The sequence below is a fragment of the Medicago truncatula genome, chromosome 1 (genome assembly GCF_003473485.1).
Source record: "Medicago truncatula cultivar Jemalong A17 chromosome 1, MtrunA17r5.0-ANR, whole genome shotgun sequence".
NCBI classification, from domain to species: domain Eukaryota; kingdom Viridiplantae; phylum Streptophyta; class Magnoliopsida; order Fabales; family Fabaceae; genus Medicago; species Medicago truncatula.
Genome location: NC_053042.1, coordinates 44,334,991 through 44,349,599, shown reverse-complemented (window position 1 = coordinate 44,349,599; position 14,609 = coordinate 44,334,991). Strand labels below are relative to the sequence as shown.

General features: G+C 31.8%; 3 protein-coding genes across 3 annotated transcripts; 1 reads left to right on the top strand and 2 right to left on the bottom strand.

Annotated features, from left to right (window-relative positions):
- Positions 1-1,637: 1,637 nt before the first annotated feature.
- LOC11415180 (probable fucosyltransferase 8) lies at positions 1,638-3,469 on the top strand. The gene is made up of 2 exons (XM_003591623.4): positions 1,638-1,845; positions 1,936-3,469. The coding sequence occupies exons 1-2, from the start codon at positions 1,638-1,640 to the stop codon at positions 3,384-3,386; spliced, it is 1,659 nt and encodes a 552-aa protein (XP_003591671.3). The 3' UTR covers positions 3,387-3,469.
- A 515-nt stretch (positions 3,470-3,984) lies between these two features.
- LOC11420289 (cucumber peeling cupredoxin) lies at positions 3,985-5,414 on the bottom strand. The gene is made up of 2 exons (XM_003591622.1): positions 5,234-5,414; positions 3,985-4,466 (listed from the first exon to the last, which is right to left on the bottom strand). Exons 1-2 carry the CDS (start codon positions 5,412-5,414, stop codon positions 3,985-3,987), a joined length of 663 nt encoding a protein of 220 aa, XP_003591670.1.
- A 580-nt stretch (positions 5,415-5,994) lies between these two features.
- LOC11411748 (uncharacterized protein At3g28850) lies at positions 5,995-9,221 on the bottom strand. The gene is made up of 2 exons (XM_003591620.4): positions 7,807-9,221; positions 5,995-6,657 (listed from the first exon to the last, which is right to left on the bottom strand). The coding sequence occupies exon 1, from the start codon at positions 8,952-8,954 to the stop codon at positions 7,845-7,847; it is 1,110 nt and encodes a 369-aa protein (XP_003591668.1). The 5' UTR covers positions 8,955-9,221; the 3' UTR covers positions 5,995-6,657; positions 7,807-7,844.
- Positions 9,222-14,609: the final 5,388 nt, after the last annotated feature.

Below are 14,609 nucleotides of genomic sequence, written 5' to 3'. Positions count from 1 at the left end.
ATAATTTCCAAAAAATATTTCCTTTTATAATCCCGAAGACACCGGTTATCATTTCATTTAAAACTATATGCTTTGCAAAATTTATCCAGAAGGGCTGCCAATTGCAACACTTAATCTTCTCCAGGCTTTGTAAAAAAAATTTAGGTTTTTGTTACATGTTCTCCAAGGTATTTTTTTATTTTACGTAATTCTTCCGTCTCTATTGGTAAGACATGGAATGGAATTCTTTTTTGTTACATGGAATGTTTTTATTTCTTACAGTTTTCTTTTTCCTAACTGAATACCAGGAAAAAAAAAAAGTTTAAGGACAAAATCAAAGGATTTATATAGTGTTTTAGTTTATTTTTTATTTTTTTAGGGAATACAGTGTTTATGGCGATTATTTTGTTATGGAGCATGATGAAATAATCACCATAAATCGAAGGTTGCCTTTTTTTTTTTTGGAGTAAATTGAAGGTTGCTTATTCATTTGTTTCTTCTCATATACAAATTCATACTAATAATAACTGTATTTATCGTTTATAATTTCTTTTGATACAAATCGTTTACAATTATTTTTTTATTTTTTATTTTTCTTCCCTACTGTTTTCATGTCTCTTTTTCGGAGAAGATTCGAAATGATGCATTTAATACATTTGGTGAAAGAATATTTTGTTGCTAATCTTGGTTAATTCCGCGATCACCATATATGAGCATATTAAGGTAACCAAAAAAAAAATATGACCATATATATTTTTTTTTTGGTAGATATATATGACCATATTAATCCCCTCAAAAAACAAAAATGACCACATTAAATTTCGTCTAAAAATATATGGAAAGAAATCAGGCAAATAATATATTTCTTATTTTTTTTATGGGAAATGCAATCAATATATTTCTATTTTTTTTTGTTTTTGCAGGATAAATATATATCTTCTTCTTTTGTTTGGTTTGATCACCCAAAAAATTATATATGATTTAGAAGAGCTGTTTACAAGAGTTAATCTCCTCCAGACTCCAGGTACGTAGTGGTTATGCTCCCAACTTTGATTTCATGCTGTTTAGACTTTTGTTTCATGTTCTTCTAAGTCTCTGTTGATGAGAGAGTCATCACATGTTTATCAAGAGATTTGTGTAGTATTTTAATTGTAATAACCAAGTCATGGTATTCTTGTATCATTGTATGCAGCCTTTATTTTGTCTTTCTCTTACATAGGTTAGAGATCGAAGATTAGTGCCTGGATGGGCTAACCATTAGGAAATTGCTCTTTTAAGCTTCAAAAATTGCATTTCACTCTTGACCTAAATAAATTGTTAAGAAAACTGCCGTTTGAGGAGGTATTGAAAGTAATTTTGGGTTTTCCGCACCATTATCGGGCTTCTTAACCCCTTCAAACCACGGGCCCACCAAAATACCTTTTTTATTTTATTTTATTTATTTTATTTTGTGAGGTTTATTAGATGTTTCTTATTTCCTCACTTATTTATTAATTAATGTTAACCCATTTCATAAGTTACAAGTCTCTACGTACCAAGAGTAAATTATAAGTTTCTGATAGATGTTGTTTGTTGTAATATATTATGTATTTTACTATTATGTATTATGAGAGGTTGATTTATGTGCATTACTTATCTCACAAATCAGTGAAGCCACCATGACATGGTTGGGATTGAGTTCAAATGGGACCAGAGCTTCCTTGGTCATCTCTGTCATAGCTTTCTCTTTGCTCGTATTAACACTTAGCTTAAACTCTGGTCATTTTGATTGGTTATCAAAAGGGAATATTGTAGATTGGTTTTCAAAAGGGAATATTGTACTAAGTCAAAGAAATCAAAGCACCATGTGTAATGTGACAAATCTTGGTAATATCAATCTCTACATCTTATGTTATAAATAAATTTTTATATGATAACTTTTACTTTACTAATTAATAAAAATGTTCAAATCTACAGGTTCAAAAAATAGTTCATCTCCATCAACTAAAAGTCATGCTGACAATGACATACTCCTTGATGGACTTCTCTCTTCTGGATTTGATAAAGGATCATGCTTAAGCAGATACCAATCTTACTTATACCGCAAGGTATCGCCTCATAAACCTTCTCCGTATCTCATATCCAAACTTCGTAGCTATGAAGATCTTCACACAGGATGTGGACCTCATACTAGAGCTTACAAGAGAACCATGGTAAAGCTCAGTAGGTTCAAATCCAATGTTACTACTGGATGTCAGTACATAATATGGACATATGCCAATGGCTTAGGAAACAGAATGGTGAGCATGATTTCAGCATTCCTTTATGCAATCCTCACCGATCGAGTCCTATTGGTGGAGTTTAATGATGACATGGTTGACCTATTTTGTGAACCATTCCCCAATTCAACATGGATATTGCCTAAAGATTTCCCTTTTAGTGAACACAAAGGACATCATTTTGAAACTTATCAAAACATTTTGAAAAAGGATAGGGAAAACAATTCAACTGAGTTCTTATTACCATCAGTTATGCATCTCAATTTACAACACACAAGTCATGATCATGAAAAGTTTTTCTCTTGTGATCATAGTCAATATCTTCTACATAAGGTACCCCTCTTGATTTTAAGATCAGATCAATATTTTGTACCTTCTCTTTTTATGGCTCCATCCTTCAACCAAGAGCTTAACAAAATGTTCCCAAACAAAGACACGGTTTTTCATCATTTGGGACGCTACCTATTTCAACCTTCAAATGATGTATGGGGACCAATCAAAAGGTTCTATAAAGCATATATGGACAAGGCAGATGAGAAGATTGGGATCCAAATAAGAGTATTTAATCCTAATCTCACTCCATATCAAACAATCATGAATCAAGTTTTGAGTTGCAGCCAAAAGCATAAGATACTACCTGATTTCGCCACAAATATTTCAGAAGTGTCTCCATCGAATAATCAGATTTTGAAGTCTGTTTTGGTAACATCTTTATATCCAGAGTATGGTGAGAATCTTAGGACTATGTATTTGAACAAACCAACTGTTACAGGAGAAAGCATAGGGGTTTATCAGCCAAGTCATGAAGAGAATCAAAAGTTTGGTGATAACTTGCACAACAAGAAAGCATGGACAGATATATACCTATTGAGTTTATGTGATGTTTTGGTTACTAGCGCTTTATCAACTTTTGGGTATGTGGCTCAGAGTTTGGGAGGCATAAAGCCGTGGGTTCTTTACAAATTAATAGACGCCAAAGTCCCGGATTCGCCTTGCGTTCAAGATGTCTCTATGGAGCCTTGTTTTCATATACCTCCTAAACATGATTGCAAGGAAAAACCCTTGGATGATATTGGCACAACTTTTCCATACATGAGGAGATGTGTGGATTTTGGATCGGGTATAAAGTTGATCAATGATCTTCAGTAGCTATTAACAACTTTTTCTTTGAAAGATTTTAATTGTAGTTTATGGTGACCGCACAACTATTTTCGACTATCATTTAGTTTTTTTTTTTTTTTTGAAAGGACTATATATCATTTAGTTATATGTTTGATAATTAAACATATTTTTTGTAATATGACTTGTTATATGATTTCAGCCATTGTTTTTATGTTGCACTTCTCTCTTAATTTTTTCATGTGCCGGTGAAGTCAAATTGTGTAACAGCAATAGTATTAATTCAAGTAGTTGTTGCTGCTTCATATGCTTGATGGTGATATTGATTGGTAGGTCTTCCTACAATCTTATACTATACTTTATGGGTAAATGGTATATATATATATCCTAGGATTCTAGCGCAAATGGTTGATTCGTTTCGTTTGTGATTATTGTAAACCTCGAGATACTGAATTTGATTGTATATATTGAAGTAATCCAGTTTCCAAACACAACAAAATCAAAATTATCCCATTACATGATAACAAGCAAATGAGTGTCTCAATTTAATTTAATCAAAAACCAAAACTAACCCTGCCAAACCACTAAATATAATCTAAAAAGCACCTTGAAAATGTCCTGCCCTATCCTACATCATCCAAAATCCTAGGAATGTACCAAACATAGCACAAACCAATAATGCCACATCAATATTAGACTTCACCCCATGAATGGAAGATGGTGTAGGAGGACACCCAACATTACCACCTACAGGAGTAGGAGATGGTACATTTATAGGTGCTGGAGGGTTACTCGTGCCACCACTAGGTTGAGGAGCAGAACCATTTGGTGATAACTGTGGAGATATCTTTGGTACTTGATGTTGTGGAGGTGATGCTGATGGTGTTGGTGGATTTTGTGGGGGAATTTGATGGACATTAATAATAACTTTTTGGCCTAAAGTACAATAATTTGAGACACTACATATGAAGTAGTAGATACCTCTTTCCTTTAATGGGAAATTTACTGGGCTACTGTTGAATACCTTCAGAGGTTCAAGTGCTGTGCAATGCTCATACTCAGATTGTGATACTTGAATTAGGTTGTAGAATCTTGCGTTGAAGTCGAATTCTGTGTAAACAACTCTCAAAATTCATTAGAACAATTGTATCAAATGTTCAATTTAGCAATAACAAAAACAGTTTGTGCACATGAATGTTTTGGATATATAGTGTTTCATGTATTTCAAATGATAATAGAAAAAAACTATTGTGCAATAGCCCTAATTAATTTGATATATATGATAACATTAATCTACTTTTGCATACAGACAATTTCGAAAATAATGTTTTTTGTCATTAATTTAGAGATGATGTTTGTTATCATTTGTTAAATATAAGAGACAAACTTTTAGAAAGATGTCAAATATATCATGACATATAGAAAACTATATGGAATATTATAATTTGAAATAACTTCATTACTCTCCTCTATATTTAGTAGAGGATTTCTCTCATTCACGTGTTAAGGACATTGGTGGTCATTTGATTGAAATTTGAAGGTCCAAATTCTAGCTAGGTTTTTTTTTTTTTTTTTTTGATTTATAAAACACAATAAAATGACGGTCCAAATTCTAGCTAGGTTTTCGATTTATAAAACATAATAAAATCTACATTTTTTTTGTTACTGTCTTATCCTGATTGAATGGCCATTGATATCTCCAATGTGTCAATACCGGAAATCCCCAACCGCAGGGAATCCAAATTGATTTTTTGACACATGAAAAATGGAATTGAAATCTCTAATATGTATAATGTTCCTAGCTAACATAAATATATGAAAGAAAGAATTTAAAAATGATAATCATCCTAAATTAAGAATATTGGTTAGAATTTTACCTAGAGAATCTCCTTCTCTAATGAAATGGGAGTTTGTCCAATTAGTGTAGTATGTTGGAAATGGTGGAATAACCCAACCTGCTGAATCCCCCACTATGAATTGAGTAGCAGAACATTGATAAAGGAATGTTACAAACAAAGATGAAAGTAAGAGAGCAAAAGGGTTTTGAAGCTGCAACATGTTGAGGTTTGGATAGATTGAGAGAAAGATAACTAGGAAAAGATATGCTTAAAATGTAGACATGGAAATTTAAACATCAAGATATGTAACCGTGTCTTTAAGATGTGAAGGAAGTATTAATATTTATTGATGATTTTAACGTTACAGAATACAGGGAAAAAAAATATCCACAATATTTAATCTGATTGTTATTTTTTTTGGTAACGATTAAATAATTTTAAAGCTTTGTTTTGTGGTAACTAAGTTTTAGGATTGCATACTACAATTGGTATTTAATTTTATATCACTAAATTCATTTTTTTAAAATAAAAGTTTAAGACATAGAGATTGCCACATTCTTGTAAGCCATGAGAACTTAAATAATATCAAACCTTGAGTTGATCAGATAATCTTTAACGTACAAATTTTTACTGTGTAACTGTTGTTGATTAAACTGCAAAAGATAATAAAACCATGGAAGTGCAACGCATAACAGAGAGTTCTGAACATTTTTTTTATCAAAAAGTAATAAATATACCAGGGATGTATCATTGAAGCTATTTTTTTATTTTTTTTTACACTCTTAATATGTCAAGTGTTTCGGACTGGGTTCGGACTCAATTCATAATGGACTCTACTACGAAGGCAACAATCGCCGCATGATGAAGATCAGAGGGTGATCCATCGATCACATTGCCAATTCCTCTACAACCTCGACGAGTTTATGACCTATTTTTCCTTAAATCCTACCTTTAAAAGGACCGTTGCACTAGAAGAAATGTACACATTCTATTCTATTAAACCTTTCACTCAAAAACTAACTTGAGGTTGGAGTGTTTGTTGGTGTAACAACACCCTGACCTATGTGTACCATAGCCGTAAAGATATATCACGAGCACCTTTGTTCGTCCTCTTCCACAAATGTTGGACATAACGACCACAACACCATCACTGATTCTCGTTCCAGTCAATGATCACCAGCTCCTTCAGCAGCCAGTGGTCAGGCGGGCGAATCCATCCTTCATAATCCAATCACACTGGTGAAGAAACTGTCACAAATGATTGAAGAACATAACCAACTCTTTGCTTGTGTAGAAAACAATAAACAGGAAACCCCGGAGATAATGGACATGGAACTGGAGTTGCAAAGACGATTTGAGGATTATTTCCAAGAGGAAAAAACAGTTAGATATGTATGCCATCTCCATGGAGATTCTCATCCATGAGAGAACCCGTCAAATTACCATCGTTGTTAAGAACAGCTCTATGAAAAAGAAAGACAAGAACCTTGGCCTTTGGTTAGTGTTATTAGTAATTAGTAACAATATACAATTCGATTATCCACGATGCACCAAGTGACAACATCTCCATCTATTTTTCACATAGGAAAAGAAAGAACAAAAAACAAGAGAATTACCCATATGTTTGGTATCACGGTGGGTACCGTGATACCAAACATTCACTACATGTACTTAGTTTAGTTGGGGGCAATGGAGCAAAGAATGGGAGGAATTTTACACTTTTCTTGTCTGATTCACACCCTTTTGAAGGATGGAGTAGGGGAACAAAATCTCACCTCACTTAATTTTGATTCTCTTAAATATTAAGGTTGGAGAGGGGATAGGAATTTAAATTAGACATCAAAGAGTTTCTTTATGTTAATTTTCAATTCAATGAAACAAGTAAAGGTAGAACACATTTGTGCAGCAGAAAAGAAAAGAATAACAATCCATTGACATTTGATTGAAGCCTCGAGTAAATATGCATTTTAGTCCTCGAACTTATAAGAGTGGGTAAAGTTCCTCAAATGTACAAAATAGCAAATAGATTTCTTAAATGAAAGAATATCTATCAATTAAGTCTCTCCATCAAAATATTTGTTTAGTAATCATCCATCAAAACCAAGAGAACTCATTAAACAGTGCTTTGTTACATCAAAATGAGCTTATAACCTTTAAACTAGTCTCTTCTTGATAGATGTTTTCAATTTTTGAGGACTAAGTTCGAGGACTAAAATGCATATTTACTTGAGGCTTCAATCAAATGTCAGTGGGATTGTTATTCTTTTCTGCTGCACAAATGTGTTCTACCTTTACTTGTTTCATTGAATTGAAAATTGACATGGAAACCATTACAATTTCAATGAGTAAAATTTCTATTTACTCTAATAATATGCATGCAATACAACAGGTAGGATCCTTTATTTTAAGGCATAAAACTAGAGACATTGAAAAAGTACACAAAATCTGATAATAATAAAACAACTTTAGATTTCATCAAAGAAATAGTACAAGCAGCCAATGAAGTACCTAAAGCACTTTCCAAAGAATTGAAAGAATGAAATTTCAACAAGTTCAATTACTTACAAAACTCTATCAATATAGTCACAATACAGAAGTATAAACACTATTACCTCAAATTAAACAAATGAGTATGAACAAAATTCTCCATCTAGCCACAATAAGGACACACCATCAATCCATTCTCATTACACAACAAACACTCATCAATCTTTTCCTTTTCTGCCATAATCTTATGGCTACCATTACACTTAAAACACATCACAAACCTTAAACCACCACAAGCATCACAAGGTCCATTGGAACAATCAATTGGAACCCCTTCAAGAATTTTCTTCAACTTTCCTTGTTCATGCAAACTCAAAACTTCTTCCGTTGCACCTATATACCTTCCCTTAACAAAAAGCCTTGGAGGCACAACTTTCTCACCCAAAAGACTCCACAATTCATCCTTATACTCCTTGTGCATTGATATATCCCTCTCAAGATACAAAACCTTGAAACTTTGTAAAAGAAACCGAATTTTTTGGCAGTCTTCGAAAGTCTTTCTGATTCCTCTAAGTGAAGTTGTGTAGAAAATCACAGTGCCATCACCACCTGGTGGACACTTCTCTTCAAACAATGTTAAAGGGTCAACTTCCTCATCTTCATCAAAAAAACAAATTTTATCTTCCTTTGAAAACTCTTCTTCAACTCTGTTTTTCCTCTGTTCCTTCACAGCTTCCTCGAACGCAGCGAGTAGTTTCGGATCAAATAAGCTACCGGAATACAACTCCGGTCTTCGGAACGACAAACTATCACTTTCAGAAAGAGGGCTTTTCCTTTTTCTATCAGTATTAGCTCTTGGTAACAAAGGTGGTCTTTTTTCTCTCAAAACTTCACCCTGTTTCGACTCTGTTTCCTCTCTGTTACCAATCTTCGAAACCGAAACAACACCTTTGTGACTAATATTCTCTTTATTATCATTGTAATCATCATCATCCAAATCCATTTGTTCTTCGTTTTCTTCAAGATCTTTCATAAGCTCTGATACATCAATAATTTCTGGTTGTGGTTGTTCTTCCTGCAAATTCTCGCAACTTTTCTTCGACTCATTTTCTCGAGAAACAAATGGGTTTGGTATATTGAAAGATGAAATCTTAGGGAGAAAATCTGCATACCCATCAATGGATTTTACCTGAAGAATTCGATCTGGCATTAGATAATTGACCTGTTTGACTGATTTGAGCTTCTTCAACAATTTTCCTTTCACTCCCTTCATTTTTTTTCTGTGAGATTTTACAACGGGATTATTTGTAAAGTGAAAAATAAAATTGGGATTATTGTGAAATAGGGTTGAAGAATGAGAAAACAGTGAGTGTGATATTTTTCTTTGGGTTTCTCGAAAACAGAGAATGATGAGTGACAACAAAGGGGTTCTAACGGCTATAATATTATCCACCACATTTTTTATTGGAAACGTTGGGAAAAAGTCTTACCAATCAAGGCCTGCCATGTGTTCGTTCAGCTTGATGAATAAACCGCTATTTTTTTTTGGTAGATAGACGAAATAGCGAAGCCATTATATACTCACACACATAAGTGGAGTTACCAGGATTCGAACCTTGATCATGACATCCGGCCTAACAATTTCAACATTTTGTCAGTTGAGCTAGAACTTCTGGATGCTCATTTTTTCATTTCGATGACTAAAATTTCTTCAACAAAAATATAAAATAGTAAATATATTGTCATTCAATTGTAAAAATACAGCTGTCAAAGAGAACATATTGTCAAAAAAATATAAATTTGAGAAGAAATACCAAATATATACTTGCATACTTGAGAGTGGTTATACTGATGCAGGTGATACTTCCTCTAAAAAGAAGTGTAAATTGATCCATAGTGTTAAGTTAGATGTATTTGCCCAAAATTTGACTAAATATATTTAACTTTTTAAAATATTTTTTTTATAATTTATTTTGAAATGAGTATACACTATTAGGTTAACTTGGAATTTTTTCTCCATTCATTTATTTTAAACTTTGTCTATTGAATTGAGGCGCATCTAGAGTTTTTTCTTTCTTTTAAAAATACAATATTCGGCTTAAGTTTGATCAATTTTATTGTTGAGTGGCAGCCGTTCAATTAGAACTAAAACAAAGCGTTGTATGAACCAATTCAACATAAGAATTGTTATAATCGAAAAGATTTGAAATCGAGATCTCAAAATGAATATACTCTAAAATATCAAGACTACAACACCATTCTTAAAAGGTTTTTAGAAAATAAAATTAGTGGGACAACGTGAAAACTGTGTTCCCTAAAAAAAACATGACAATTGTGTGAGAGTTTGCAATTTTACTATCAAATTGAGAGCAATAAAATATTTTATTATGAATTGCTTTTTGTTTCTTATTATTACCTTTTCTTCTTGCGTATAGAGATTTTCTCTTGTTATTTTCTAATTATTATTTGGATTGAAACTTACATTTAAAGATATTTTTTGTTTTTTAAAAGAGTTTTACGAGTGCGTTTGATCTGCTAAAAAATAAAAAAGATACCAGATCAACTCAAGTTGTAAAGTATTTGGTTTGTAAATCAGTTTCAAAGAGAGGACAAACTGCATGCAAGAGACCGGACGAAAATTAAAAGCTTGGTCCATCACTAAACCATAAAACAATTTTGCCTCACATACAAGTTGTCTACGTTACTTAAATTTTATTCACCAAAAATTGTATAAGACAAAAAAGATATTTAACATCATAAAATTTGTCATGTGTCATTTTGTCTTGTGTTGTTCTGTACAATACTTACTTAGCACCAGAATAAATAAACACCCTCGTTGTGGAGAGAAAATATTTGATGCTTAAATTTTGCCTCACATACAAGTTGTCTACGTTACTTAAATTTTATTCACCAAAAATTGTATAAGACAAAAAAGATATTTAACATCATAAAATTTGTCATGTGTCATTTTGTCTTGTGTTGTTCTGTACAATACTTACTTAGCACCGGAATAAATAAACACCCTCGTTGTGGAGAGAAAATATTTGATGCTTATAAAGAAAGGTTGCTATATAAGCATCAGGATCCGGATCCTCTTCATCTTATGTCCCTACAGCAGCCTCTCAATCTAATAATCGAACCATTAGATACATCCAATAGTTAATAGCAAAAGACAATAAAATGCAGGCCCGTCCCTGAGGGGGTGCAAACAGCTCAACAGAGCTGGGCCTCCCTCAGTCATGGGCCTCAATTTTTTTTTTAATACCCACTAGTACTACTGCCCTCTAAATTTTTTTTAATACCCCCAGCCATTTTCTGTCCCCTTGTTTTAGCCTTTTAGGTCTATTAGAATTAGATCATCTTGCTTTTGGTGTTAGGTGGAGGTTCTTCATGTATACGGTAGTCATTTTTACCTTTGGGTGTACCGCATATATACGACACCTTATATTTATCTTTTAAAAAATATAAATAGATCATTACTTTTTTTTTAAAAATACGTTTTGATTTTATCACTGACCTCTTTTCATTCTCAGAGTCGAGCCTCCGAATTCTTAGGGACGGCCCTGATAAAATGTTGAAATACACTGAAACGAAATTGTGAGCTTCTCTTTCTCAATCAATGAAGATTCATTAACTTTTGAGATTACCCCTGTTCCATAAGTTGGGAAAGATGAATGTTTGAATTTGATTCATTAATTTTTTTAGAAGGAATCAATCTAAATGACTTTTGAGGTGATTAGGTTTTTTTTTTCTTTCTTTCTCGCCTCTGTCACGTTTGATAGATAGGTAGAGGCCTGCATGTATTTAGCAGCCTGAGATGTTGTTTGGTGCGCCTAATTTTCCCCTCAGTGTCAATTCAAAAGAAAAGAATAAGTCTAAATGGCTGTTCTTGTTTATAGTTTTTTGAGAAGCAAGTTGCATCATGTACTTCATCACTAAATAAGACTAGACTGTCATTGGACCGTTTAAGTTTCAAGCACCGTTAATTACAACCTGCACAGTTTGTTTTTGAGAATCATAAAATAAATGCAACCAGATTTTACATGAATGAAATTAATTTGGAGTTTAAGACTGTTTTACTCAACATTTTACTGCCTTTCTCTATCAATCATTGGATGTATCTAATGGTTTATTTCTTAGACCATATCCAATGGTGTTGAATGTTAATGTAGAGGAGAGAATGTTGAATGCATTCAACATGTTGAATGGGAGAATGGTGGGCCAAACTGAAGATGATGTGGCGCAAAACAAGTGGTTTGTAGGGAGAGTGCACTACACACGTACACAACCTGTCTTTCTCCAGACGCAGAGAGAGAATGTAGTGGTGGATAAGAGCTGCCATGTGGTGCTTGTTGATTGACTTGTTGGATTAATCTCATCTTAATTATTTAAACTCAATTATTTCATGACAAATGAATTTTTTAATTTTTACCAAAATTCATGATTTTTTTTGTCTAAAGATAGAGACTTGGTTTATTTGATTTGGATACAAAAAAAAACGAAAATTTCCAATATCTTAATATTATTATCTTTCTATTAGTATGTTGCCTTGCATTTTAAATTATTTGTGTGTCGCGTGCTTAGTTTATTGTATTGTATTTTAAATTAAGAAAATAAAAATAAATTATTTAAATAAATTTTGTTTCTACAAAAAACAAAAAAATAAATTGTTAAGTGTTTTTTAATTTAATTATAATCGATAATTGTAATTTTATGTAATTATAAAAACAAAAATATAAAATTAAATAAGAATAAGAAATGAAAAGTGGTGGGATAAAGTGTTGAATGAAAAACCACTGGAGAGGGTAAAAGTTAAATGAGTGTTGAATAAGAGGGAGAAAATATGTGAAGTGTTCGGAACTGAAAAAGTGGGTGTTAAATGATGTTGAATAAAAAAACTATCGTACATGACCTTGGAGCATCTCCAATGGAAGAACTTATCTTTATTGTTTAAGTTACTTTTTGTGGGCCCAAATTGCCACATTGCATCTAAGCAATCTCAATCAATTTTACTCCAATGATGACTACAATAAGCAACTCATATTAGACCCCACAAATTTATAATTTTTAAATCCTCACTTAATTTTGATTCGATTTAAATTTTAATTCAATTATTTTATTAATAAGTAAAAGATCGTAAATATTAAAAATAAGGAAACTAAATAAATGATCATACATAAAAAAATTAGAATAAATTTATTGTAAATTAATTTTTTATAACAAGAAAAACGATGAGCAATACATATAAACAGTAAATACCCTTCAAAAAAAAAAATCTAGCAGTTAATATAGATTTTTTTTTAAACGACTAGTTTTTAAATGACTAATTTATTAACTGCTAATAAAAATTCAAAACTAAACTTGCATGAACGGTGCACAGTAAACAAACGTGAATGAACATGAAAAGCATCTGACAACAATTCAACTATATTTTATTGTTTTTTAATGAGAAACAATTCACTTTTTGCATTGCTTATGAGAAACAATTCAACTATACTTTAAGCAATCAAGCTGCTATCTGCTCCAATGCTAAAAATCTTAAGAGATGGAACCTATACCTCCACTTAGACGCTAAGCAATCAGCGTTGCTCTTAGATTGAGAGGCTGCTGTAGAGACATAGGATAGAGAGGATCCGCTCGCATAAATAGTATCTCTCTTTCATTTTTGTGGGACATATGTAATAAATTGTACACCAAATCAATAAACTTTATTGAAATACAATGATATTGAGATATTAATATGATCTATTTATTACTAACTTTTTTTTTCCTGAGGTGTTGGGTTGAGAGATTGAGTGTTTATTAAGTAATGAGTTTTTCTATTAACACCCTATATATTTTTGGTTACACCCAATTTTTTAATTTTTTTTTTATGATACCAAAATTGTCCTTTTATATAAATTTTCTTTAAATCTTGCTTTCATTCATCGTCACTCTAAAATTCCACTCTCTTTCACCCACTAACGATCAAACAATCCTGATGTTCAATTAATCTCTATGAAAGATTAAAGAGTGAATCAAAACATCTTTCATTCATACTCGATTGCATATAAATAATCGAATTTTTTCTTCTTTTTCAATAACGCTGGTTTCAATTTTCTTCTTCTTGTTCAACTGCACTGTACGATAGTTTCAGTTTTACATTGTTGAGGTTAACTTAAATTCAGTTTAAGTAGGTTCATGTAAACTTAGTTTACATAACCTACTTAAACTGGGTTTAAGTATGTACACTTAAACTCAGTTTACATGACCTACTTAAACTAAGTTTACATGAGCTACTTAAACTAAGTTTACATGATCTACTTAAACTGAGTTTAAGTATGTACACTTAAACTTAGTTTACATGACCTACTTAAAATAAGTTTACATGTACATACTTAAACTGAAATTACGTAGAATCATAGGTTGAATTTTTAAATGTACACTTAAACTCGGTTTACATGACCTACTTAAACTGAGTTTAAGTATGTACACTTAAACTCAGTTTACATGACCTGCTGAAATTAAGTTTACATGACCTACTTAAACTGAAGAGGAATTTTAGGGTGTAACCAAGAAAAAAGGAAGATGCTTTTTGAAAATTAAATTTTATGAAAGGGTAATTTTGTCATTTTGGGGTGCAACCAGAATTAAACAGGGTGTAATTAGAAAAACTCTTAAGTAATATAATTGAAAATTAGAAAAATAAATGATGTGTACATGCATGACCCACTTAAGCATCCAAAATTGAGTGTTACATGGTCTTAATATTTATTATTTTATCGTTTTCAAATTATTTTAATTTATGCTTCATAGCATTAATGAAAAAAAATTTGTAAAACAACTTATAATTATTTTTTGTATATGAAATTGTTAAATGACGTATAATTTAAAAGTGACGGTATAATTTGAAAGTGAGAAAGTATTGAACACACATAATTAGAAGATT

What these genes read in the sequence shown, in the direction of transcription:
- LOC11415180 (XM_003591623.4), top strand. Translation starts at nt 1,638, where the DNA reads ATGACATGGTTGGGATTGAGTTCAAATGGGACCAGAGCTTCCTTGGTC. An exon ending in GTGTAATGTGACAAATCTTG is followed by an intron (nt 1,846 to 1,935) that starts GTAATATCAATC and finishes TCAAATCTACAG; the next exon opens with GTTCAAAAAATAGTTCATCT.
- LOC11420289 (XM_003591622.1), bottom strand. Translation starts at nt 5,414, where the DNA reads ATGTTGCAGCTTCAAAACCCTTTTGCTCTCTTACTTTCATCTTTGTTT. An exon ending in TAGAGAAGGAGATTCTCTAG is followed by an intron (nt 4,467 to 5,233) that starts GTAAAATTCTAA and finishes TTGTTTACACAG; the next exon opens with AATTCGACTTCAACGCAAGA.
- LOC11411748 (XM_003591620.4), bottom strand. Translation starts at nt 8,954, where the DNA reads ATGAAGGGAGTGAAAGGAAAATTGTTGAAGAAGCTCAAATCAGTCAAA.